The following is a 27,938-nucleotide window of genomic DNA, read 5'->3' as shown; positions in this document are numbered from 1 at the left end:
GTTTCAGCCAAGTCTGAAACATCTTTTGTTTTGTAATGAGGAAGTGGTTGATTTGTTTTACGTTTAATTTGGATAAAATGAATTAGTAAATGGCATTAATGCACATATTCATTTATTACAAATAATTGTCTTAGTTCGATTTTTTCAAATTCCAAATGCGCAAATGTTAATTTAATGTTTCAGTGCGGTTAAATAGATAGGAGTGTGTGTATCTTACAAACGTTTTAACAAAGTGATTATGATGAAGGCAGTGTCCGCAAACACGTATTAGACGGGATATAACAGACTAAAGATAAAGGTCGAAAAGTACACGCTGAGAACATGATAACAATTAATTATACTGCGTTGTTCATCTACGTGCTTACTTTGCTGATTCAAAGAACAAGCAGTATAGGTAAGATTTGTTTAATTCACAAAATAAAGATGACTCTTTTTTCCTTTCTTACGTTAGTAAAAGCAAATGCTATTGAATGAACGTTTTATTTGATATAAATTTCGTTCAATGCTGCACTTATGCGGTTGACAGTTCATGCGAATGTCCTGAGGGATAGATCTCCTCACCAGATGGCACGGAGTGCCTTTATCGTAAGTATATGTTATAAAAAGGCTCGCAAAGCATGTGATATGATTCGAAATGAATTTTGCTTTCAAGGCTAAACCGGTAAAAGGAGCACTTGTATTTTTTGGAGTTATTTGTAATTAATCACCATTGTACATAGATTGAGGGCATTTTTTTGTACTTTTGCATATAGGTAATTTGAGTTGATGATGTTAAAGAAAGTAAGACTGCCATGGTCATCATTTCAAACTATTTTCAGTTTGATAATTTTTAATTTGTATTATTTCCTAGATTCAAAAAAAATACATGTCAAATAGCAATGTTATCTAAACTTGAATTAACGTAGCCCGATTTCTGATTTATTTGCAGAAAAAAACACAATACAACCAAAGAGACAAGAACAATCATTTATATCATTTATGTTTTTAACATTTTGGTAAACAAAATAGTATAAGAGTATCAAGATATATATTTGCTTCCAAAAATGATACATAAATGATGAAATCATCAACAAATATAATTAAACTGATATAGCCAAATGGTATTACAATTTCTAATTTTGTTTGTACCGCGTTGGGACATCGACGTTTTAAAGCAAAATAATAAAAAAAAATTCTACAAATATAAATGACTTTCTCTTGATTTAAAATTAATTTTAACCGTTTTGCTTAAAAAAATACCGTCTTGTTTTAAACAAAGTTAAAAATTCCCCAAAACCTATTTCAGCGAGCAATGCAATCTTAAAAAAGCCAATGCTTGTGTAGAACCATATTTTTCTTTTATTAAAGCCTCTCTTGTTTTAACCTGAAATTTTATTATAGAAAATGTGCCGCAAGTGTATTGTACACCGGGGTGATAAGGAAACAGATTTAAGCAAAACAGTGTTGTCTCAAATTAATGTGTTAATAAGCATATAACATCTGTATTAGCACTTTAATTATGCAAGCGTTTTATATCTGCATTGATTATATCAGTGTGACTAATCAAGCATTGAGTAACTGTGACAATTTACCGTTCAAGGTAATAACTCCCTCAGTCGTTTTTTAAATCGCCTTAACCTAAGTGAATCACGGTTCTTTTAAGTGTAACGATCTTAGTTTGCAATAACATTAACAAAACGCTAATTTAACTGAGTAAGAAGCGCTTCAGGTTTGGATCCGTGGTTTATCAGTTCGAGCCAATACTCAATACATCGTTCCTTTACCATGTCAATTAATATAATATAAAACCCATTTAGGTTTTAAAGAGCTAAAACGTATAAATAACTAATGTTTGTAAGCATACTTCGTGTTGTGAGTTGCACATTAACAAGGGAGAAAAGTATGTAAAATCCAAAAGTATCAACAAACACGTGCACACTGACCAGATATTGATACAAGGTTTTAGACAGTTATCATCCGAAACTGGGGTTAAATTCGGGCAGTATGCACTACGAATTATAACACAACAGTGACAAAATCTGAAAAACGTGGGACAGGAAGCAGTAGGGAAAGGAAATTTACTCTCGGTTTGAGTATGCCATAACCGCGCAGTCAATATCTAGATATACCGTCGCGCTCGTAACCGGTAACCGAACGTTTGACTCTAGTTATACCTATTGCAACACCCTATTGGGCTACGATCCTTATGCGTTTATAAGGAGCTTACATGATATTATTCAGTGTCATGTTCGAATGGATATCAAGCGGGAACCGGGGGTAGATGTTATCGAGCGTTCACATCCTGTAAGACGTGGGAGATTGCAAGACAAACATGCAAACTAAACAAAGGAAGATTATTTAAAATCGCAAACATTGATGATTATATCCTAGCACGGAACATATCAGAGAAAATTTCCTCAGACAAAGGTAATTTGAAATTGATCTGAGGTGAGCTGGTGAAGGTCTTGTTTTCGTATGAGTCTCACCATAGGTTAAAGCGGACTAAATCAATGTCTTACCCAATATCTCCTCATATCTCCTCTAGGATCATTATTTGCCTTTTAAGAAGGTATTCATTTTTATTTTACTAAGTCTAAAACTAATTTCTGATGTTTGTACAGTATTAATGTGATACATATAATTACGTTTAACTTCACAGAAAGTAATCGCAAAAACAATAACAAATATTAATGTTTGTTCATTAAAGTAGGAGGGACATGCGCAACAGGGATTTGGTTAGGCGCTAAACTTTTCAACGGTGTTTTCACATGGGAGGATGGCCACTTGGCTCAGGGAGGAATGTATGACCAATTTTACGGGGATGGTGAGCCTAACGGAGCATCTACAGGAGAAGACTGTATTGAGATGAAAAGATATCCTTCTCAAGAATATAAGATGAACGACAAAGACTGTGACGAAATACAGGAGTTTATTTGCCAAAGTAGGTTCTTATATGTTTTGTCAGATTTTGTTAAGGAGTAATAAGTACTATTTTACAAACATTTTTGAAAATACGTTCTCCATCTTAGTAAATATGGTGATAATTAAAGAAGTCCAACTTCAACACAAATTATTTATTTATGAAACAACGTTTCGGCCATTCGGCCTTCATCATCTTGCAGAATTAAAAAAATCGCAAAATTAATCTGGTTTATAACTGTTTTTAACCTATTTAATGTTGTATAGTTTATACTGGTTTATTGATGTTTGTTTATCCATCTTAGTAAAGAAATTCCTAAGGTTTCCAATGCACAACTTAGCTTGTCATTTAAAACAGCCATCGGCGGTAATGGTATATTTTAATGTCTGGTGACACCATTTATTTTTGGTTTACTATTGTGTAAAATAAATTACAGAAGATACGCTATAGATAAGGATTGTGCAGTTTGTATATTTGTTCTTATTTTAACTAAACTTGAACGTGAATATGCATATCATGCTATATTTCTAGAGAAATGGCTTGTTGTAGTACGTCTTTCAGTATATATTTTTTAATTTTTTCTCAACTCATATCCCCACCTCTAATGATATGAAAATAAAATAGAGAAGCCAGGCATTAAACCACCAATTTCTTGTACATCGAATACCTTAAACGTTTTTTTTTTATCAGGAGGAACGTGACATTTTGATAATTTGTTTTAGATCAACAGCTGGGAGAGGTTTGTGTCGACCACTCAGAATGTAATGCTAATAATTCGGTCTGTTCTGGGGGAGTTTGCGACTGCCAAGTTGGTTTTGATAAAACTACAAACATAGATACATGTACTGCAAAAGGTAAACGTTTATTAGTAGTAAGGAGAAAGAGAATAAAACTTAAATATAATTATTAAGACGGTTTTGATTCATTTGGACTGTTCATATTATTTTTCAAACGTACGGGAACAGTGATATTTCGATTACACAACATACATTCAAATAATACATCTTCGTTTGATTTAGACTATTGTTTAACAGTTACATGTGCAACACAGTCAACGCACTCTCCTATCACCGATGAAGGCGGTATTTCTAGAACCATTAACTCATGTTATCTCTCTATTTGACTAAGCAAACATTGCCTATTGTTGTTTTTTTCCTTTCTTCAAAACGTAAATTCTTGTTTGTAGATAATCCACAGAAACTACTTAGAAAACGCTTACCGTCTAAAATGTAATCATATATGATCCTGTTTAAACCTTGCAGCCGGCGCCGGGACTAAATGTACAACAAGCGACGATTGTGTCACGCATGGAGCTTTATGTATAAACAACTACTGCTCTTGCAAAACCGGATTTTACGACCACGAATCACAAATATGTGACAAAAGTATGTAATGACTTTTAATCGTTTATGTCAAATCAATTGTTACTAGTTTCGAGTCAACACACACGTTTCAATGAAATACTGACATTTTTAGAATAAGCTTTCATTAAATTGGTATATATGATCGCCTCGTAACCCAGGAGGTTGTGGGTTTGATCACTACAAGGTCTCATCTCTCATAGTGTCTCAAACAAAGACAAAGTACTGATTTCTACTAAGGAAGTGCAAAACAGAATGATCTTATCAAATTAAATACATTAGTTGCACCAAAGTTATCTTACCTAAACATACTTATCGTTGATTTCAGTGCCATTATTGCCGTCCGGTCTCGACTCGAACGACACCATTCTTGACCATAAACAACTGTGTAGCAGTGAAATAAGCTTTGGACCAGGTTTACCTGTTGGAGATAAGTTTTATCACACTTTGTTTGTGAGTACAATATACATGCATATATCTTTTTAAACCTTTTCGTAAAAAATAAAATTCCAATGCTATAGTTAACACATATTTCATTCTCACATAAACTTTAAAATGTAGCATCAATAGTTGACCATCAGCAGACAGACAGTAAGACTCACAGGAGTTTTTTCGACTTGTACAGAGATCTTCATTAACACACAATATTAATTTCCATAATACAACATATAAAATACAATGTATAGAAATGTTCACGTGTAACGTAAATTACCGTTTTACCTGATCGAGTGGGTGGTGATAAACATCATCATTATAACAGTAGCGTTCACCTTATACTTCGATATCTGCTGCCGTATTATTGTTTTGATTTTGAGAACATTTACATAAAAGGTTGATTAGTCAGTACTGCCCAATAATAACTGCTTATCATTTATACAGTTGAAATAAGGACATGTACTCACCCATTGACTTTTTATACAAAAGTTATCCAGTTTGCTGTAAAGTTGCGGTAATTTGTAAAATTTCGACGAGTAAGTTTCTTGATCAAGCAAAATACATTGTTTATATAAAGGTGTGTGGTTTTTTTTTATTTTATTGAATCGAAAAATATGAACATATATATTTAACAATTGACTAGACCAATAGTATGGTGTGATTTTATTTTGATAATGTTCATGTCCTTAGATACATTCATATATTTTCACATAAACACTTCTAAATAATAATAATATTACAGGTAATTACCAGGCATTTCGATGAAGTATTTATATTAATTGAACAGTTACAAAATGAATGTATTTTTTTCCATATTTATAGATTTGCAAAAACGGATACGCAAGCATTGGCATCAAATATACGAATCCAAATCCACCTAGAATGACAGACAAATTCGATAAAACAGTAATTTTAGCACCATTCTATGTTGACACCGCGAATGGAACTGTTTCATATAGAGTTGTTGATGTATTGCAAAACAGTGACCTACGTCATAATGCAGATATAAATACATTGCGGAGAATTGTCTCCCTTGCTAGTGCCGACACGGCGTTTGATATAAAGTTTGCAGTTATTGCAAGTTGGTCGAACATGATTCCATATCAGAAGATATACGAAGACGAACAGGTATTGTTTGCATTTATTTAAGGAATGATTTGCGGGGTTGATGTCATTATCGGGGTATGAACGCAATTGGGCTGGTCAAAGTGTGTGGAGTCCGAACCACGCAGTACTTTGACCAGCCCAATTGCGTTCATATCCCCGATAATGACATCAATCCCGCAATTCATTACTCATAGTTACACCATTAGTTCATTATTTCATTCAATAATCATTTAAAAGAATACTTCATTTCATTTAAGAAAACCTTTCAGTAATCCTTTCTTACCCTTTCTGTAAAGAGAACGACCCGACTGAAACCGGAAACACATTATTCAAATGACGTCACAATAACGCGGGAAAAGATCAAGCACTTGAAATCACTTTTAAACGTAAAATTGAAGCACTTATGGCAACAATACATTGAAACTTTAATAAATCAACACTTTCTAAAATGTTGATTTGTATTTTACGGGACCTTTTGGCACAATACAAACAATAACAAGATCAATATTTTTCATGTGTATTGTTATGCGATGAATTACGATCTGAACATATCCGAAAATGTTGCGTTCATCGATTGATAAAGCAATTGCTGAAATCCAGGTCATTTCAGGAATGGAAGTTCAGGTGTACATATAAGTATATGGTTATGTAAATCATTCCTTCGTAGATGTTTTAAACTTTTGTTCTAGATTTAAGTCTACATCTAGCAAGTGGGAAGTTTGAAGTACAATAAGTATGAAAGTTCAAATGTGCTTGAAAACAATTGTTTACAATCCAACCAGATAAAAACAGAATAAAATTTGGTTGTTCGATAAATCTCGATTGTTTATTGGGATATGTATGTATTTCAAAATGTAGGTGCTTTTGTGTAGAGCCTCATACTCCGTCAATATAAACAGATTGTTGATTGATTTAATCAATAAATGCTATATTTCCAACCATTTGTTTCAGACAAGCACTTTTCAGATGGCTGCTGTAACCGACGGCCGAGTGACATATTCCATCTTCATTTACGGGCATAAGCATATGCTATGGAACGTTAAGCGCGAAAACAAACCCAATGTGTTCACTGGAATTATAAGCAACAATCACTTTAGTTATATAAATATGTATTCATTTGAAAAGCCAATTCTACGAATGGATCGTTACGCGAATACTAAAGGTATTTTTTATTGATAATATAATTCTTTAATTCAAATCCCTAGTTAAACCTTAATATGAGTTCATGCCCGTTTAAATGCAGTAACTACAACGTTTAAAATATATATTTCAATGCACGTGAAGTATATTTTTAACGTGTTGTGAAGTGCATTGTGTGTCTCTCGCTTTCTGCTTGAGGGACTTGCTAATGGTTTTGTAAAAGGCACTGTTTTGTATGACGAAATAGTGTGGCAAACCATTTGGAGTGTTAAAACAAAGATACTGACGGCTAGAATCCTTTGACATATGTTGATATATGCTCAAATTTTGTCTTTTTGAATAGCGTTGGCAACACGATTCAAAAAAAGGTTTACATGTTATGTTATCCATATGTTTGTGTTCGAGTCCTTGTGGGCGTGAGGTTTTGTAGTCATTTTTTAATTGATCGTTCACTGTACCAGCGTGTGTTCGCATCCTTCTAAACCCCGAATATTTCTAATACAAGTTTTTTTTTCCTTCTGCATTTTCGGTATGAAAGAGTAAAATTGTTATATTTTTCAGTTGAATAACCGTTAAAAAACAGTGTAAAGACATGAGTGAGTCCCTTTAATCTTCGGCATCTACACACAGTCTTGATAATATATTTTGTACTAGGCGTGGCCGTGTATTTTTATTTGTATCGAAGAAAAAACAACATCGATACATTCTGGACACAAGTATGATATGTAGCGTTTACACCCTACATTTTTAGCGCAAACACGAATTAAAACACGAAAATTTAATGAGCAAATAATTTAAAAAAAGTATATGCAATGATACTATTTTAAACAATTTAAGGTCATGTTACTCTCCAAACCTCGAAAAAAAATTGTTGTTGTTTTAGGCATTTATGGCTTAATCGTTAAAAAGATAACGGCAAATAGACAGATCCAAAGCTTTGCCATGGATTGTGTGGATTGGTATATAAACAACAAACATAAGAAAGAAGAATATAACAAAATAATGAGCATGCTCCCTGAGTGTCCCTGTAGCATAGAGAAAGCAGAACAAGATCCGTTAGCCAGAGGCAAAAGGACAACTAATGACAAAACCATTTGCATAGAACTTCTTCCAACCTTCAGGGCAGGATTATATGGCAAGGTAAACTAACACGTTTACATACTCTCCGTTCTTTCGTTTTTGTACTATTTAGTTCGTAATGGTTTATGTTTTGAAAGAAGGCAAAAATATATTGTTACGGCATGAATGACGTAGGAGGCGTCGATAGTCATTGTGTCGATGCTCACTTTGAATGATATACTTATTGCCTAAAATATGCAAGTGAAAATTAAAGATAATGCACCTTTGTAAAGCAAATTACTTACGTTAATTACTGTCGTCTTACGCACCTTGCTCGACTGAAAAAAAACATATAACCAGGCACACAATGACGACGTTCGCTAGCAAGAACCTGAGAGATAAATGGAATAAGGTTTTAATATGATATACATATATAATACTTCATAGGTATGCTGCTATGAAAGAAGTTCAGGACAATGGACAGACGAAATTCCGTTTGCGGGGGGATTGTACACTTTTCATCCAGATCTTTTCCCTCAACAACACAAACTACATGACCTGTTTCCTAAGAACGTTTGCTGTTTAAAGTCAAGTTACTGTCAGCTATACTACGAATTACGTCCCATTGGAGAATGTTATAGAAATACTTGGTTTGACTTTGGTAAGCCGTAAGCTATAATTTAGGAAAATGGCTCTCTGAGCATTCGACATTTACACTTGCGATATTGTTCTAAAAATATCCCCTTTGGAAACTTAAATCAACTAATTAACATGCTTGTGTGTGTGTTTGTGTATATTACCTTTTGGAGAATATCAATTACTTTTAGCGGTATCTTGGGGTGATCCCCACATTCTTACACTGGATGGAAAGAAGTTTATCTTCAATGGACTCGGAGAATACACGCTTTTAAAACACAACTTTGAAGGAAACACCTTTAATTTACAAGCAAGAACAGAGCGGGCTGTTACATTGAATAACACTTTAACGGATGCCACAATATACACAGCATTTGCTGCCAAGGACAGTTCTGGATCTTCTGTACACGTGGAGCTCAACACTAAACGGAACGGTAAATAAAAAGTTTTACCTGCAAAATATCAGTCTGGTTCCAGTCATTTATTTATACTTATAAAACATGAATTGACCATATCTGAAGTAAATATTGAAAGACATTAGCGTTTTAACCCTTTTTTAAAACTAACTGAAATATGGAATAGATATGGAAATACCTTCTAAAAAGATAGATTTACTATATATCTTAGTGGCTCATATATATTTCAAAACTGAAGCACACTGTTTATATCAAGATCGTAGAATCCCTTATTTGATATTATTTCAGTACGTTTGATTTCTTACAGGCCTCATCTTGTATGTCAACGATATCGATCGAACTGTGGACCATGCAAACAATTCCTTAACGTTGCAAACGGAAAACAATACGCTTATTGTTGTTAAACATGTTGACAACAAGAACAAAACGAAACTTGAAATTGAATTCCTTAAATCAGGTAAACCGTTCGGTAAATTTATTTATTTTATTTTTAAATCAAAAAGACTTTGGTTCTATACAAGTTGATTTTATGTTAGTATAAATACATTCTGACTGGAATCACAAAATAGAGAGGAAACGGTTTATAATGCTTACTAAACCATGTCAAAGTACAAGGTAATGAAAAATTACGACGTTGGTGGTAAATAAGGCAGCATGTTTCATGACGCATTGCATTTAATCGCAGTTAATAATTTAAAATATGAAAAACTCTTCATCATGTTTAAAATGTTCAGGAGTGGCTCTGAGTATATTTACTGGCAATGGGATGCTGGCACTAAAAACAACCGTCAACGCATCGTTAAAAGGGAAAGTGCGAGGATTGTTGGGAAATTTTGATGGAGAACCCGACAACGACTTTATAACTCCTGGCGAGCAGATTTTTAACAGCAATATCAGCGAATCTGAAATATTTCAATATGGCCAAATGTGTAAGTGAATACTTTATTTCAACCCATGTTTTGCTTAAGATTATGTGATGATATCATACTAACTTGCACGATCAGGGGAAAATGAAAACGTATTTGCGTAAACGAATTGCAAGCCAATATTTATAAACAAGTAAATTGGAGTCAATTTACCTTAATATTAGGGATGGCAACGACTAGTAAAATTAATACTCGAGTACTCGGACGATCGTTCGATCGAGTACTCGGGCACTCGATAACTCGGAAAAATTGAATATGTGTTCGCAGAGACAAGATTATGTATACATGCATCGTTAATGACGTATATTGTGCGTTTGTCGTATTGTTTTAGTAAACAAGTTCAATCAAATACGGACTTTTGTACGCTTGTTTTCTCTTTGGAAAACGTATATTCTGTTTGCGCCTACTAATTGTGACGGTCTGCACCTCGTGTGTCTATTCTACAGTGACTGTTAGGCCTTACGTTTGTGGAAGTAAACTTTCATTAATGCTTTTTTACTATTTTAACAAAAAAAGATATAAAAAGAAAACAAATGTTGTTTCAGGCTTTTAATTTGTCTTATTCGTTTCATTTTATACAAGTATGCACTGCAGAAATGAACAACAATCAGAATTACAATGAACGAAAATTAATAGCATACATAAAAATAGTGAACGAAATTCAATTCGAAGTTCAGTTGTTGAGTTTTTTACTCTACAATTTTATTTTTTAATGATAGTTTTTCGTACTGTGTAATTTACCTCATTAATATTCATAAGTCTTGATTTAAAATATCAACCAATCAATTGTGATAATCATTGCAAAAATAGTTAAAATACGCCCATTAAGAAATCAATTCTCGTAACGGTCGATACTCTTTCGCTCGTTAGGATCCATTGTTTGGTGGAAGCTCTCTAATTGGTATACAATAGAAATGTGTAGGTGAAAGTACCGCTATCAAAACTTCGCTAATTGACATCAGTGCTAATTTGAAACAGGGGTCGTTTGTTGACAGTTTGCAACTATCACAACAACTGTCAACTAATTGATTGAGGTCAATTGTGTACACAGCGGGGATTAGATGGACCGTAAATTGTCCTCTTGGCAACTAACGAGATCTGATATTTTGTCTATTAATCTTGTATTTGGTGATTTTTAGAGATTTTATCCGAGTACTCGAGTAGTGATTTGGTACTCGAGTACTCGGACGTTCGATCGAGTACTCCAGTACTCGGGTACTCGTTGCCATCCCTATTTAATATGTATTAAAAAGTAACGATACTATCTTTAAAAGGTGAACTGACCAACAAATATCTTCCAGGCATTTAGAGGGATATTCTTAGTTACATATAAATGAGAAATGTTTCTGTCTATTCTAAATTCACAGGGGAGATAGATGGTTTGAACTCCGCATTCCGGTATAGTGACAAGAAGAACCACAGTAATTACCACAACAGCTCCTTTATCCCTCGCTTCCTAGACTCAGTTCCAGTGGAAATTATAAAGGCAGCAAGCGAGACATGTGGCGGGGATCAGGACCTCGCCTGTATATTTGATCAAGTGTTTACAGAAAATGAAGACATTTCAAGGCAAACGCATGAGACAACAAATGATGCAAAAGAAGCGAAGACTGAAATATGTAAGGAGTATGTTTTAACAGTCTTTGTCAATTTCCAGTAAGCCACTTATTCTAACACAAGTAGCTTATATTACATCTAGTCCATTGCGTATTGTAAATAGTTCATTTCTCTAAGTTTTACTCGAAAGAGGCCGATAAATTTAAGTTAATGACGGCCTCTTACAAGTGTTACAAGGTTACAAGGTATATTGATCATGCAACTTAAGGAATACGTCTTGTAGCCATATGTAAAGAGGCAAAATAAAGACAAACGGACACTCAATAACAGACCGACCATATCAAAATGGTCGATATGTATTAAACATATTAAAACATATTACATAAATTTGTTTTATATTATGATACATTACGTGTCGATCATGTCAGATTTGCCTTACGTTGAAACTATCTCTACGAAGAAACGAATTATATCGATACTTTTCATGCTCAGTGTTAACACTCCATCCATACAAATATAATAAAATTAAAAAATAAAGATTAAAACTGAGTCATACTGTTCCGAAACAGATAGGAGCGTTCCAAAACTTATGACATGTCGTCGACTGGACGTTTGGATTGGAGAGGAAGCGGAGTGTCGGTTGCAATTTGGCAGTGATGTTACAGAGATTGAAGTGTTAGGAACATTGAAATACTCGGTATTTGTAAATCAAACAACAGGAATTTTACGATATAAGCATATACCCGGGCTGCCTGATGAAAGTCTACGGTAAAAAAACTATTTTTCACGTGTCTGTTGAATCTATAAAAGTTTATATACATGGTATAGCAATTTAGTGATATTTTGTTGTGAGGCACTCGTGTGCTGTCATAATTTGGTTTGTTATAAAAAGAATTGTATTATCGATCAATAAACAGATATAATTAATCGATTGCATGAAGATTAACATGATTATATCATTTAAATATAAGATATTAAACATTTTATTTGGAAGATTTATTTCTTTACATTTCAGTCTTATTGTAAAGGCCGAAGACGGTGGTATATCTCCCGTTGCAAACATCCCTATAACAGTGTGTACCGGTTGTAGTGGACATGGCCTTTGTATTAACAAAACGGAGATGCGGGGCAGTCAGACGATGTTCTTTCAATATAACAAGTGCCTTTGTTATGCACAATATACAGGTGAAACATATGAATATTAGAATGATAGGTATTATAACAATGATCTCGTTAAATATTTACGGATAGTAAGAGTTTGTACATGCTACTTTTCATATCTATGTCTGAATGATGTTTTGCTTCTTTGAATATACTCCTTTAGGTGTAATTTTTAAGTGTTGACTAGTCAGCTGACCATGTATATTTGTAATTAATAAAATATACTGTAACTATGATTGATTCCAGTGCACGTTTTCATTTGCGAAAAAACACTTCGTTACACAGTCTGCTATGTTTTTCATTCCATACATGGGTCTTTATAAACTGACATTGAGACAAAGTTGCCTCAGTAACTGCTGTACCAAGACTAATCGTTAACTAAGGCCCTGCTAAAGGCTGAACAGACAATTAACGTATGGCACAAGACGTCCCCAAAACAACCAGATTAACTACCAATTTCACATTAAAAATGGTCTCAGATGTGTTGTTTTTTTCAGGACTTGACTGTGAGTTAGATATTGACGGGTGTGTTGGACAGCCATGTTCCATTGGACGTATCTGCTTCGATGTACCTGCAGAATTTCACCTGGAAGACGAGCCGGGATTTACTTGTTCCAGATGTCCGGATGGTTATATCGATGATGGTGCGAGGTGTCAAGGTATGGAATTGTGTATATGGGTATCACATATTATCATTTGAAATATATACAGTAATGAAATATATAGTGTTAGCTCGCCTGCTAATGGCAAACATGATGTGTTAGTATAGCCTTAATTACTTCTCTTTGTTCACTATACGAGTATGGAACGTTGTTAATGCAGACTTGCCTCGTGGAATCTGCAGTGCAGTTACTTTTAGACAATAGTATACGTATAAATGGCTCATGGCTCAAACAAAAGGGATACAGATAAAGTTGTTACTAGGGCCCGTTGACGTTGCTGCTCTTTCATTGCTGTCAATATAAACAATTACAATAAAACCGAGACTTCTATGTTAAAATATCCATGTAGGTTGTGCTTTCTTAACTTTTTCCAGAACTTACATGTTTTGCAAGTTACATCACTCAGTACTTAAATGCTTACATGTATTTTCCTTTCGACAGACTGAAAAAGGACGGGCAATGACGTGTTTCATCTTATTATATCAGATATCGATGATCGTAGGGACAAAAACTCATGCAGACCTCTTGTTCTTTTCAGATATCGATGAGTGTGCGGACACAAACTCATGTGAACAAATTTGTATTAATACGGAAGGATCCTTTATTTGTTTATGCAAAAATGGATACAGAGCTGAATCGTCTGACTTGAGAAAATGTGTCGGTATGATTAACAATTTTCTACAACTATGAGTTGTAACGTTCTTTTTTGAAGAAAAAATATACCTCTTCAGATATAAATATTGTTTCTTACTTTAACAAAACATAGTAATAATGTAAGTATGTGTTAGGCGTTCTTAAACTCGTCGTCAATAAATGCACAATGTTACTCTATTGGAAACTATAGGTACGTAGTTCCGTTTTAAATTAACATGTATATGTATTGTTTTGTTGGTATTCTATATAAACGATAAGTTATACTCTAAAGACATCAATGAATGCGACGAAGCTACCCACAACTGCTTTCACATTTGCGAAAACACAAACGGAGAGTTTCAATGCAAATGCCATCCGGGTTATAAACTTGACGATACAAGGAATGAATGTGAAAGGATAGGCAACGATGGCAAGTGGTTACTTTGTTGTTTATTTTAATTCCTTTAAGTAAGCTGAAAGTTTTTTTTATGGACTCACTTTACTTTCGATTTCATTTACTGGGAAGCATCCCGGTTCTGTTGTTTGGGTCAGGGGCATTGACCGGCTCAGCCTTAAAAGCCTCGTACTCCGACCGATTGTACGCGATGCGCAAGCTTTACCGTTTAATCAATAGTATTTGTAAATGGCCTACTTTTGAATTATAGCGTTTTTCAAAGATTTAATGTTTACCTTAAAATGTAGAGATCTATCTAACATTTATGCTTTTAAAGATTTACCTAAACAGATCTCAGAAAAATACTTTTTCAATACTCGTAAGAATCCGACTTTTTTACAGATTAGCATTGATGTAAAATATAAACTAAATGCTCAATTGAACATTGCAGTCTATTTTGTTCTCCATTGTTGTATTTATAAACTTACCCAAATTAAAAAAGTCGTTTGATATATAACTTATATGCGCTCAAGAAGTTATTATTATCTTGTTATGTTACATTTAAACTACATTTTCTTTTCCAAAAGTATCCACTTTAAATCCCCAAATGTATTTACCGTAACATTCATATTCTATCCTTAAAAATATTTATGTACAGATATTTACAGGTAGCTTCCCTTAAGTGTACTGATATAAATTCGGTCAAATTTTCAAAATGGTTTTCCCTTATTTCAACATTTCCATGAAGTATCCGAAATCTTAATATTAATGCGAAAACCTACAGAAACAAGATCAGTAGCAAAAAGTTTTAACATTAACCCGGTTTAATGGCACTGGGTAAACGCCAAAGACATAGAATATAAAAACAAAAAATCACAACCCAGACCCATGGAACAACAGCACAAAACTTCACAAACAACACAGTACACATATACTTTAAAAAATCAAACTAGGGGTGTTTATTAAGGATTGTTAGGTACCGCCTTGGAACGATTAGTAAAACATAAATTTACTGGGGGTTTAAACCAGTTTATGTGCACAAACCTCACTCTTATCTCAACAATCCTAAATAAAGATAAAACGCAAAAGGTAAATCTTATCAAAGTATGCATTAACTTGAGGAAACTTAAATATTAAGTTACCTTTATGAAGTAGGGAAATCTTAAGATTATTTTGAGGACATTTTATTCCGATTTGAAATTGTTTACATTCTTTAGGAAAATGTGTTTTTTTTCTTTTCATATCATTCCTTATTCCCATCTCAGTACTGAAATATACTTGTTTTATTATAGATTGTAGTACTGATTGCTCATATACATCAGGATGTACAAGAAATAAGAACAATGAATCGATATGTTTTTGTGAAAATGGTTTTGAGCTAGACACAGAGTCGAAGAGATGTACAGGTAATTTATAGGGATGCTCACATTAACAAAACACTTGATTTAATTAGAACTCTTAATGTTTGTCATTTTATTTGTTTATATTTACGAATATTAAAATAATAGCAAGTTGAATAATATCTGAATATTTGAAATTTTCTTATTACCAATTTACCTGATATCAAAACCTGTCAACAACAAATTCCGTTTTGTGCACAAGTATGTTTAAACAACCTTAAACAATGGCAATAACCATTAAAATGATGCCAAGGTTTCTTTTAATGTTGACAAAATTACTAAAAAACATAAACAACAGACGCAAATGATTTTTAAAGATCTTTTTATTTTATCTTTGTTAGTGTTTTAGTTTTATATAAACTTGAATAAGTGAAATCATTTTTGTCATCTTTTCTGTCTCATTCCTAGATATTGATGAATGCAAAAGGAATGTTTGTCCCCAAGATTGTACAAACTCTATCGGGTCGTATTCATGCAGATGTTTTGACGGATACAGATTACAGGGACTGAAAGAATGTGAAGGTATTGTCATAAATTTGAGATTAATTTTTAATGAAAACGGCAATACATATATTAATTGGTAAATGTTGTAATTGGGGAAGTTTCGTCCACAGTATAGTCATTGATTTCCTGATCTTTCGGGATCTGTTAACTTACCTTAGTGAATAATGTCAGCAGATAGCTGCCTTTAAGCTGGTACAAAAGGACGTCGATATTGTTACGCCTACAAGCCAAGCCAATGAACTTGATCTTTATTACGAAATCCGTATTTTTTACTTCCAAATTATTCTTCTTTTAAAGTATACGAGAATAATTTTTGCAGAATGTGCTTCTCCATTTTTTGGAACAAATTGTGAAGACACATGCAACTGTTCATCTCTCGGCACGAAAGAATGTCATCAAGTGAAGGGTTGCGTCTGTGAAAACGGCTGGCAAGGAGATAGATGTGATATTGATTTCAATGAATGCGACAATCACATTTCTCCGTGTTCTGATGCCTACCACACATGCGTCAATATACCAGGATCGTTTCTTTGCGAATGTTTAATGGGATTCAAGGATAGTGGGAGTAGTCATTGTGAAGGTATTGAATATTTAAAAAATATCTGAGACGTCTTTAGTCCCTCACTACTGTTTGACAGCATATATTTTAATTTAATGTCATTATGTTAAAGTAGTATATGTTGATCAGATTGTTAACGTGTCCAATGAAATGTTACACGATAATATGATTGCGTTTAACCAGAAATTTGTGTACACTATACAATGCGGATTGTTTTATCTTTGTTCATGGCAGAGGATGCTAAAGATTTTTTTAAATATTTTTAATAAGACGTATATGGCGTAGTTATTACGGTAGTAATGTCAATTCGCCACATACATTAATGTAAATGAAATATTTCAGACGTAGATGAGTGCACAAATCCTTTATTTAATGGATGCGGACAATATATGCTATGCAGCAATACTGAGGGTGGTTATACATGTGATTGTACGAAAGGATTTGTTCAATCGGACGAAGACTGTATAGGTATGGCTAATTTAGGCACCAGAAATAGTGTTGATACTTTTGACACATTTGTTTCCAACATGTTTTCTTAAGGTTATCTTGGTAGTGTGTAGCTGACTTATGTGAACCGAAATGCTATTCGACCGCTGTTCAGAGAAGGCTGAGTTAAATATCGAAAGCATTTTAAATGAAAATATATATTAATGTAGTAAACAATATGCTACATAGTTTGGTATCTGCATGTAATATTATTTTCTAAGGCAATTGATTTATTTCAACAAACCTGGTAATAATGTGCTGTTAGGATCGGAGTCATGATAGTTTTTCTTCCGTAGACATTGATGAATGTAAACTCGGAATAAGCGGATGCCAACAGATGTGTGAAAACTTTCCTGGGCGTTTCAACTGCTATTGTTATTATGGATATACCTTAGCCGAGGACCGAAAATCATGCCTGGAAGGTAAAAGACACATTCAAATTGGTTTTTAATAATGCTTCTTAATGATATTACAATAAAGATATATTTCTTTGTGTGTTTTTCGTCTATTTTTGAACGTCTTTTTTCACTGGCTTCTTAATGTCTATGCATTGAATTTAAGCCCATGTTTATGCCTGATTACCCAGTAGCCCAATTATACACATGAACTTTTGATCAGTAACTGCGAAAATGATGCGTTTATAATCAGTGCGTTTTATTGTTGGGTCAATAATTTCCATTTCAGTCAAGAACCCATGTTTACAATTAAGTAATCTAAACTGCTCTCATTATTGTGTCGTTGAGGAAGATGTGGCTGAATGCAAATGCAACTTTGGCTTTTACATCGATGAAGATTCACAAACATGTAAAGGTAAACTTTATTTTACCATAATAAGAGTATCTAACACGTGAAGTGCAAGAAACCTTGATAATGTCAAACGTCTGCGTGCTTTGTTTGTTTATTTTCTTTTTGTTTATCGAGATCATGGGGAAAAGTGTAGTCTGTTATAGAAGACAACTTCGCTTTATCCGTTGTTAGGGGTAGTGCTTCACTCACTATTGCTACAAAAAAAGCTACAGTTAACCGGGACGTAGATCTTTCCAAAGCGAGTATGTCGCTAGTCGTCCATAAGATATTATTCAAGATCAAATTGTTATCCTAGTTAATACGTTAAGGTTGATAAAATCTTACAGATATAAACGAATGCGATAACGGGACATTAAACGAATGTCAGCCAAAAGAAAATTGTATTAACGTTCGGGGATCGTATAATTGTGAGTGTAATCCAGGATACAAACTCTCCAATGATGGTCGGCAGTGTTACGGTAAGAGTGTTAGTTGTATGGTCTCACTGTTTACATCATCTTTAATTTCATGACATTTTACTTTTGTAAACGTGCGTAAATAAGTTGTATTTTGAACGCTTTATACAAGACCGTTATTGTGAAGTTTTATATAATACTTTAAAACTGCAGCACTCTCCAACTTGAATTTCATTTGTCGTATAATTGTGTTCCTGTTTGCTACGTTGTATAAACATCGTAGACAGTTTATTTGAATGTAATGCTATAAGCGTACTCATTATGAACGTTTACCTGTATCATGGTTGTATTTTACAGAATGTGATCAATACCACTTTGGAAATAATTGTGAGCAAACCTGTAGCTGTTTACATGGAACATGCGACAACACACAAGGTTGGTATAGCAATCAAATTTATTCAAAATTGAAAACACTTCCGCTTGTTCAATATCTGTCAAACCATTATCTAAAAATGACACATCAATAGTATCTATGTAATCATGTCATACATATAATGACTGTTAAAAATTTCCTGGCTTTACCTTTTTGCTTTCTGAAGTCATGATTGTTATAATCTAAAAGCACATGTATATTTTTATAATGTCATTCATGGCACTAATATGTAAACAGCAAACATAAATTTCTACGATGCATTTCTTGAATGGAAAGTTATGTTTCATTGCTGTAAGACATAAAAGCCATATTTTTGTCGTAAACCGTAGGTTGTGACTGCATTGACGGTTGGGCTGGTGATAAGTGTGACATTGACCTTGACGAATGTGACTATGAAGACTTGTGTCCAGCAACCTTTGAGTGTGTTAATACGCTGGGCAGCTTCCTTTGTCACTGCCACACTGGGTATGTCAAGGCAGAGGACATATGCGAAGGTCAGTCATGAAGTTTTACTGCAATTTAAACCAAATAATGTGGTTTATATTTTCCTGTGCTTTATTTTTTTTTTTTGATACACGTATAATTGATTTTCATTTGAAAAAGAAATATTTTGTTTAGAAGTAATTCATATTAATATCAATTACTTTAATATTTTGAACTTAACGGCACTTGGCCAGTACATTACAAACTAATATGATAATTCAGGGCGAGAAACGCACGTTTGTCTATTACATGTATTATGTTATGTTTGACAGATATCAATGAATGTTCGGATGCTTCACTTCATAAGTGCGACCAAGTATGTAGCAATACAGGCGGTGGTTACGAATGCCGTTGTTACAATGGATTTATGTTAAATATAACAACTGGAACGTGTTCAGGTACATTTACATGGGAAACATATAATGAGCTTTCAAAACATCATTTAAGTGTATTACGGTAGTAAGAACATTTTTATTTTTGTTTTGCATCAACCAACATTTGGTTTAAACATATTTTATTTTTAGAGAGCATCCATATTCAGTAGAATAATTAATAATCAGTATAACGATTGTTTTAGGCATTTAATTCAGTGTTTATGCTTTATACTCGTAGATGATTTTGTAATTTAAATGCTTTTCAGATGTCGATGAATGCAAATCAGGAGTTCACCAATGTGAACAAAACTGCCTAAATACGCAGGGAGGATACATATGCACGTGTAAAGAAGGGCTTGTGCTTGATCTAACAGACCGCCATTCTTGTCTTGGTAAATAAAACTTAGTGGCTACTGTTTGGTTAACATGATACTTTTGAGAATGTTTGTGTTTGTTATTTTTCAAATTAAATGTTACACTTGCACATGATTACGCTATCGATGTTTTATCAGATACATTTTGTTTACATAATTATATGTCAATGTAAATGCCATTTACAATCATATTCCTATTTAATTTCAGCCGAGATAGAATGTGAGTCCGCTGAAGCTGAAAACTGTCCTGAAAATTCAATCTGTACACAAAATGCAGACATTACTAAATGTGTTTGTAACAGAGGATTTGTACAAATAGCAACTGGTGCCTGCATAAGTATGAATGCATTTTAAAAGTTAAATAATCATGATAATATTTATAATAGTTTAGGCCATACTAGTACTATTCTTTAACATGCTGTAGAGCAAAATTAAAGTAAATTATGAAAACTAAGTACTTCAAATTACTTTACATATGTCTTTATTTATTGTTTTGAGTTTATTTTGATTTCATTAACTACTTCACACAAATACTTAATATATTTAATGTATCGTAATAACAATATAAATGCGTACATGATTTCCTTTCAATGATGATGTTTATGATGATGATGCAATGGACATTACGGTGATATAGCTTATATAGTTATAAGGGTATGGACAAGATGGTGACTTGAAACACTTTGTAAAAGTAAAACATCATTATACCTTATTGTATTATTATTTAAAGTAACATTCATTTGATTATGATTGTTCATATAATGTTCTTCACATATCGCAAAACACTGATATCGTTTCATCTATTTTTAAAGCTGCAATCTCACAGATCTGACCATTTTAACCTCTTTTTTTATCTTAGAAAGAGCAAATTTTTGCTAAATATCTGCGAACCAATGATATAAGATTGCTGACAAAAACTCAGGTCGTAGATTTTAATATTTCCGTTCGAAAATTAATGTTTTATGGCTTAAACCGTTACTAGCAGTTTATTTTTTAAAAACACAACATCGGATAAACTTGCTTCAATGCATGTGAAAAACACATCACTGAATGTTTCAAAAATCAAATTATAATTTACAGATGTGAACGAATGCGATTACGAAAATGGTTACTGTGCTCACACGTGCCAAGACAACCTAGGAGGATATGATTGTCTGTGTGACAATGGATTTCACATTGCAAACGATGGGAGATCATGTGAAGGTATTTAAATGTAATTTCATCCTTTTGGATATGGATATGGACAAATATTTCAATTATATCAATTATTAACGAAGCGTTAATGCGATTGCCCTTATAACAATTGATTGTTTGTTTTTATGGTTCTTGGTAAAACAAAATATCAGTTTATTTTATCAAAGCATACGCGTTTTAAAATTATGTCGACATTGATGAATTTATATATGTAAGTGTCCGCCTCACCAGTGCAATGTACTAAGTGTCCGCCTCACCAGTGCCATGTACTTAGTGTCCGCCTCACCAGTGCCATGCACTAAATGTCCGCCTCACCTGTGCCATGTTTCACTTTAAACACACACTCGAGAAAACAAAATAAATGGTGATTCATTACACCTTAAAACTATTTATTATATATTCAAATCGTATTGATTACAGTGATTTAGCCTATGTATAACTCATTAGTTATGCTACTTTTTATCCAACAGCGTGTAAAAAAGGCACTTTTGGAGTAAACTGCAGTTCAACTTGCATCTGTGAGGCCGAGAATACCTACACGTGTGATAACGTTGTTGGAACTTGTACATGCAAACAAGGATGGACCGGTGACGATTGTTCCAAAGACGTTGACGAATGTCATCTAAGTACGCACACATGTTCAGAAAATTCGTCATGTAGAAATAAATACGGAGGCTTTTTATGCGATTGCCACGTCGGCTACCAGAAAACAGGTGGCGCACTATGCGCAAGTAAGTACAATTATACGTACATGTTCGACACCTTTTTACTTTCAATTCTACAAACTCAAGGGAGAAGCCCACTTTTCAAACATGTAATAATAATAATAATAATAATAATAATAATAATAATAATAATAATAGTAATAATAATTATAATAATTGCATTGCAAGCAGACTTTATACATTTTGTTTACATTGAAATATGCATTTAACAATGAATGTATGTTAATTCGATTCAAGAATGTGGTCGAAATTATTTCGGTGAGGCATGTCGTCGACGTTGTGAATGCTTCGAAGACGAGACGCATTTTTCGTGTAATCATATTGATGGACGATGTCGTTGCAAAACGGTACAATAAATTAATGTAAAGAATAAATGCAAATTAATATTTGAACAATATTCGTTCCATAATTGTTTTTCATGTTACTTCATTATTGGACGTAATATGTTAGTTATCTGTAGTTTACGTATAATATTGAAGTAACATTGTAATCAACACAACAAATATTGGTATGTTCTATAATTCAACGGCCATTCATTTTATTTCAGGGTTTTCATCGAAGAAACGAGTCGGACACATGCAAAGGTACGTATACTTTACTTTTATCAAGTTATTGCATAATATGTTCGTCTTAGTAATCTTGGAAATCCCATCGGATGTACAAATTAAACGTGCTATACAATTATATGCAGGGTGCATCAATAATTCATACGGCCTCGACTGTGCATATATATGTGAATGCAACACAACAAACAGTGCTGATAGCAATCAGTCATGTGATGAAAAGGATGGGACGTGCTTTTGTAACAAGTTCTGGGATGGAATTTCATGCAACGTTGATGTCAACGAATGTAAAGTTCAAACAATATGTGGAGACGATCCACTGAAAGGTTGCCACAATACAGAGGGTAACTTCTCATGCGACTGCAAACGAGGCTATAAGTTAGATTTATTCAACAATTGCGTCAAAGGTATTTCAACATCTTACTATCATAGATGCAGATACACATGTATTTTATGATTAATTGTAATAACGCAAATGCATATGATTATAAGCTAGTCCTTCATATAGCAAAAGATACTTATGACTTACTCTTTTTACAGATACTAGTTTTGATGAAGATTGTCATAAAAATATCACAGGTACGTTTGATACAGCTTTCCTTTAACTAGACATTATTTTTAATAAAATGTTTTATACCTACCATATAGTTTGTACTTCCCAAGAAATTATCCTTCATACAGGCGCATTTTGCTTTCCAGATTGCACGGTTGCTGTCACATTAACAACAATGCTCAATATTACTTTTGACGAGACTGTTAATCTGGATATCGGTGCTACATACAGACAATTTGAAAGAAAACTAACATCTTCGGTGAGTTTAATAATTGCAAACGTGTACTGGGCTTGTTCTGTAGTTTTTCACATAAGTATTGGTTTAAAACATTTATTGGCGATTGGTTTCAGTATACTTTATTTGATCGTAATGTCTCGTTCTAGTTTTTATCTTCTACGATATATTGGCTCAGAAGGAATATTAAAATCGTTCAAGAATATACTATATACGTCAAAATGTAATAATGAAATGTCCAGTGGCCACAAATAATGAACACCCTACTAAAAGGCATGCTATATGTGACAGCAATATACATTCTTTTCAGCTTCTTTCATACATGAAGAGATATACCAACTTCCTTGTCGAAATAAAGATTTGTGATATCAGGTTGGTAACCATAATTTAAATGGATTTAACGAATCTGTTTCCTAACTTGTATTCATCAAGTTCAATATTTTTTGGATTAGAGAGTTTATACATTAGTAAAATATTTAAATACGAAAATACATTAACACATCGCTTGGTAAGCCAACAGATCTAGTGAACTTCCGGCCCACTGGGTAAATCTTTCAGGAAAAGAGGAAGTCTTCATGTGAATTACACCATTTGCATGAACGCAACATTTGAAGAACAAGATAAATTACAAGGTGAAGCTGCAAATGCATTATTCAAAATGGCACGGGGAGATACTTTAGAATTTGATGGCGACATGGTGCGTGTATCTACAGGTAGTACCTTCTATTGTCAAATTCAAATTTAATTTGCCATTCTTAACAATTGCTATTGTACATGTGTATTGTATAAGAAAATTGAACATGAAAAATGCCCCCGGTTTTCAGAAAACATGCGTGTTTGTGAGTCGTTGATATATAGCTCAAATCAATGTTAAGTCTAGCGTTTACCCAGGCAGTTCTATGAATCGTTCAAAATAATGGAAACCGTCCAAAGACAGATATTTAACGAACTTGTGTGTGTATGTTTAATTTATTTGAAACTCATTCTTTAAGAAATGTTTTTTAAGCAATGTTGTTTTAATTGAAAACTTAAAAGCTGGAATTTGTAATAGAAAATGAGTTGAACAAACAAACTCCAGCAACTGAATTGCTCTGTTGCTTTAAGCAAAATAGATTAATAAATGAAGTATTAATGTCACGTTTTTGTAGAAGGCTGTAACTGGTTTTGGCGCGACCCGTGGCGAAATGCCTTGGCATGTTTCATTTTGTGATGTTTGTTTGAATATAAGGTTGACTTTAGAATTAAATTCCTATTGTAATATTTGTTTTAACGCAACTCCCCTCCCCCAAATAAACTAGTTGATATGGCCTACCTACCGACATAAGAGGCATGAATGACGTTTTCGATTATTTGCTTATAATTAAAAATCCATATGTCTTCAGAGTCATTGGTCTATACAGACGACAAATGCCAGTTTTACCAAGATCTGTTCGGCCATTGTGGCATGGGCTACAAATGTTGCGTTAAGGAGGATCGCGTTAATTGCTGGTAAAGACCGTTATATATTACATACGCAAATAGGCCATTTGGATTTTCCTACCGGTATCATTTAACAACGTTTTCGATTTATTTAACAGTGTTTTATCTTCAATTATTTACAAATACCAATATGTTTTTCATCAAAAGGTAGCTAGAGGTCATAATGTCAATTCTCGAGTTATTTTATTGTTTGGTTCATAATCATGGTATTATTTTGTGTCTCAATAAGTGTAAAAACACGGACATTTATTACACACTTGTTAATTGCAGTTTGTTGTGCTTTTTTTACGATTTATTTTTATGTTTCAGCGAGGATAATCGAAATGGTAATACAAATATATATCATTATTAACGTTGCATCGAAAAGCGGCAATTCCAGTGTGGGAATTAAGGCACAGGTTTAATGGACTCCACGTGACTTTTCTGCAGTTTGAAACGAGCATCATTAAGACGCCTGTATCTGAGTTTCTGTCATTTAATTAAAATGTTGAACTTTATTAAATGAAACTTAAAATTCAAGCCATTCTTTTTAAGAAAACTATGTTTTCAACAAATGACAAACATTGCCAACATCACACATACAACATGCACTCACCATGTAAGTCAGAAACTGTTACCTAATAATATCTTGATTCTTGCATTTATGTAAAAATGCATCGTTTATTTTAAACTGTTTGAATATAGCTAAACAGATAAAGTATACGATGTGTAAATAAGATGTCAAATCAAATTACATGTAATGTATTTGCAAAAATGCTTCCTTAGGATGTCTCGTGATGTGATATAATGTTGGTATCTCTTGAAAAGATATTGGTTGCTGATAACTTATATGAAAAACATGACCAAAATCCTCTACAGATGTATTTATTTGCATTTCATCTTTGAAGCCCAAAAATGCTTGCAATATTTGTAACGGTATACATTTTAGATATGTTTTTCTCTACAAGTAAACCCATTCAAATGATACCAAAATAATATGCTATTATATAATATGCTATAATATCAGAATATTCACATTATCGTTTATCAGATACCTGAATTATATATTTTAGATCTGGCAATAATCATGGGATCTGTATTTGGAGGAACTGCATTCTTGGTCTTTGTCGTTATCTTCTGTGTAACCATAGTTACACTAAGACGTAAAACAAACAGGTAAAAGGCCAACCGATATCCTAGATATAGTGTTAATGAAATGCGTATACTTAAGTATATTTATTGAAACTCGTGATAGTATATCTCAGCATAGTTAATCTAGTACGTAAGATAAACAGGACAATTGCAAAGCGATATTCTACGTATTCCGTTGATAAAGTGCAAATAAATATTCGAATGATATTTTTAATTAATATTAGTGATGTTTTATGCTGTTTAATTCTACAACATTCTACTTTCGGCGTGTGAAGGAAATCATGGATAGATCGTTGTATTCAATATTCTAATTGACTTTTATAGGTGTTTTTTGTAAATAAATGCTGGGCTCAATTAACACCTATTGTAGTCCTGCGATTTATATATTTCGGTTACAATGTAATTCAATTCATGAATCCATTAGGTATTGCCGCCAGATTAATTTTGTTAAAGCAATATCAAACAAATAAAAGTTTCCTTCTTCTTATTATTAGTGTAACTATATAATAGTGTTGTATGTCTTTCAGCTTCACAATCTCATCCAAACAAACGTCTAATAGAAAAAATGGCCTAAACCCCACTCGTTTCAGTGAGGAGTTAACAACTTACAACGGTGAATAACTAGAATATGTATCATAATAATTAGTAACGCAGTTTTTTTAAACGAAATATTTGCTTAGTTTCTACTTATGCAGTGCTCAATTACAAAATGATATTCAAAAACGTTTCCAGAAATTAATGGTGTATTTTGATAATATAAAAATGTTGTTCTGGTTTTTCAGATGCCGGTGGTTATATATCAGCACGCATAAGTGTGGACTAGTTGTATTTATTTGCAGATAGTATAGATATACTGATATATATGTACAAGCAACAAGCAACATTATATACATCAAATGACATTGTCCAACGTGAATCTTCGTGAATCATGTAAACGTGTTTGAACCATTACAGTCTCGAAGATTGCATTCGAATGACTGGAACACAAAGTATGTACCCTGGATAACACAAATGAAAGGTTGAAAGCCTCAATTCAGCGGGTTTTACCCGTAGCTATAAATTTGGTATACAATACAGTCATGTAGTGGATTAAATTGTTAATTGCGCGTGAACTGTTCTAATGAGGCAAAAACACTTTAACCGAGATACTTGTGCAAGGAATCTGTTTTTACTTTCCATTTGACATAACTTTTTCATCAAGGCACGCTATGATATTACATAACATCGGTGTTGTATATATTTTTAAACAATATACAAAAACTATGTGATTATTGAAACTGTAGAACAATGGTAGAATGAAACCTGTTGCGGAAAATAATATTATTGTAAAGCTTCTTCGATAACTTAGATCCTACCACACCGTTAAAAGTTGTAATACGGTATTGTATCATGTATTTTTCTTATTTGCCTTTATTAAATTATTACATTAGTGTATTCTAGAATGATATCTGTTTCATGTTTCCTCACGTGATCGTTATAATTCCATTTTTTTAGTTTTGCAAAGGTTTGTGTCAAACATATCTCTACAAGAGATTCATTTTGTCAGATGCTATTAGATTTGATGGTAGTACTGGCATTAAACACTATTGAAGTCGTTTGAGGCATTGACGTCTTCACCAGCTTGAATTGAATTGTGTTGCCTATGTCTGTAAGAAATTATTAAAACAAGATAGAATGTGGATTTATATTACATATTAAACTAACACTTATATTGTTTTACCTAAATATTAACATTACTTAAGAAAAGAAATATTGTTTGTGAACAATATCGACGGTTCCAATTCTGGAAGAAGAATACATTTATGTATTTGTGTTGATATGTAGTGTATATTTGCCCAATAAAATATGTTTAACCAG

General features: G+C 33.2%; 1 protein-coding gene across 2 annotated transcripts; it reads left to right on the top strand.

Moving 5' to 3' along the window:
• Positions 1 to 73: 73 nt before the first annotated feature.
• On the top strand, positions 74 to 27,938 carry LOC128238180 (fibrillin-2-like). 2 transcript variants are annotated; one of them, XM_052953804.1, is made up of 45 exons: positions 74 to 394; positions 2,221 to 2,406; positions 2,687 to 2,920; positions 3,622 to 3,753; positions 4,162 to 4,284; positions 4,589 to 4,713; positions 5,518 to 5,823; positions 6,754 to 6,964; positions 7,826 to 8,082; positions 8,449 to 8,662; positions 8,829 to 9,071; positions 9,361 to 9,510; positions 9,788 to 9,982; positions 11,347 to 11,598; positions 12,106 to 12,304; positions 12,552 to 12,721; positions 13,195 to 13,356; positions 13,898 to 14,020; positions 14,285 to 14,422; positions 15,679 to 15,792; positions 16,195 to 16,308; positions 16,610 to 16,870; positions 17,192 to 17,317; positions 17,632 to 17,757; positions 18,020 to 18,145; positions 18,469 to 18,600; positions 18,895 to 18,972; positions 19,300 to 19,464; positions 19,726 to 19,851; positions 20,094 to 20,219; positions 20,410 to 20,538; positions 21,282 to 21,404; positions 21,866 to 22,126; positions 22,358 to 22,467; positions 22,668 to 22,704; positions 22,812 to 23,090; positions 23,224 to 23,262; positions 23,383 to 23,495; positions 23,782 to 23,843; positions 24,030 to 24,184; positions 24,854 to 24,959; positions 25,260 to 25,276; positions 26,003 to 26,105; positions 26,609 to 26,694; positions 26,864 to 27,938. In XM_052953804.1, the coding sequence occupies exons 1-45, from the start codon at positions 322 to 324 to the stop codon at positions 26,902 to 26,904; spliced, it is 6,648 nt and encodes a 2,215-aa protein (XP_052809764.1). In that variant the 5' UTR covers positions 74 to 321; the 3' UTR covers positions 26,905 to 27,938. The 2 variants fall into 2 exon arrangements, with proteins under 2 accessions (XP_052809764.1, XP_052809765.1); XM_052953805.1 differs by lacking the exons at positions 74 to 394; positions 2,221 to 2,406; positions 2,687 to 2,920; ... (2 more) ...; positions 4,589 to 4,713; positions 5,518 to 5,823 and adding an exon at positions 7,504 to 7,538 and having other exon boundaries at positions 6,861 to 6,964.

This window comes from Mya arenaria, chromosome 6, assembly GCF_026914265.1.
Source record: "Mya arenaria isolate MELC-2E11 chromosome 6, ASM2691426v1".
Classification (NCBI taxonomy): Eukaryota; Metazoa; Mollusca; class Bivalvia; order Myida; family Myidae; genus Mya; species Mya arenaria.
This window is presented reverse-complemented; position numbering and strand designations above follow the sequence as displayed.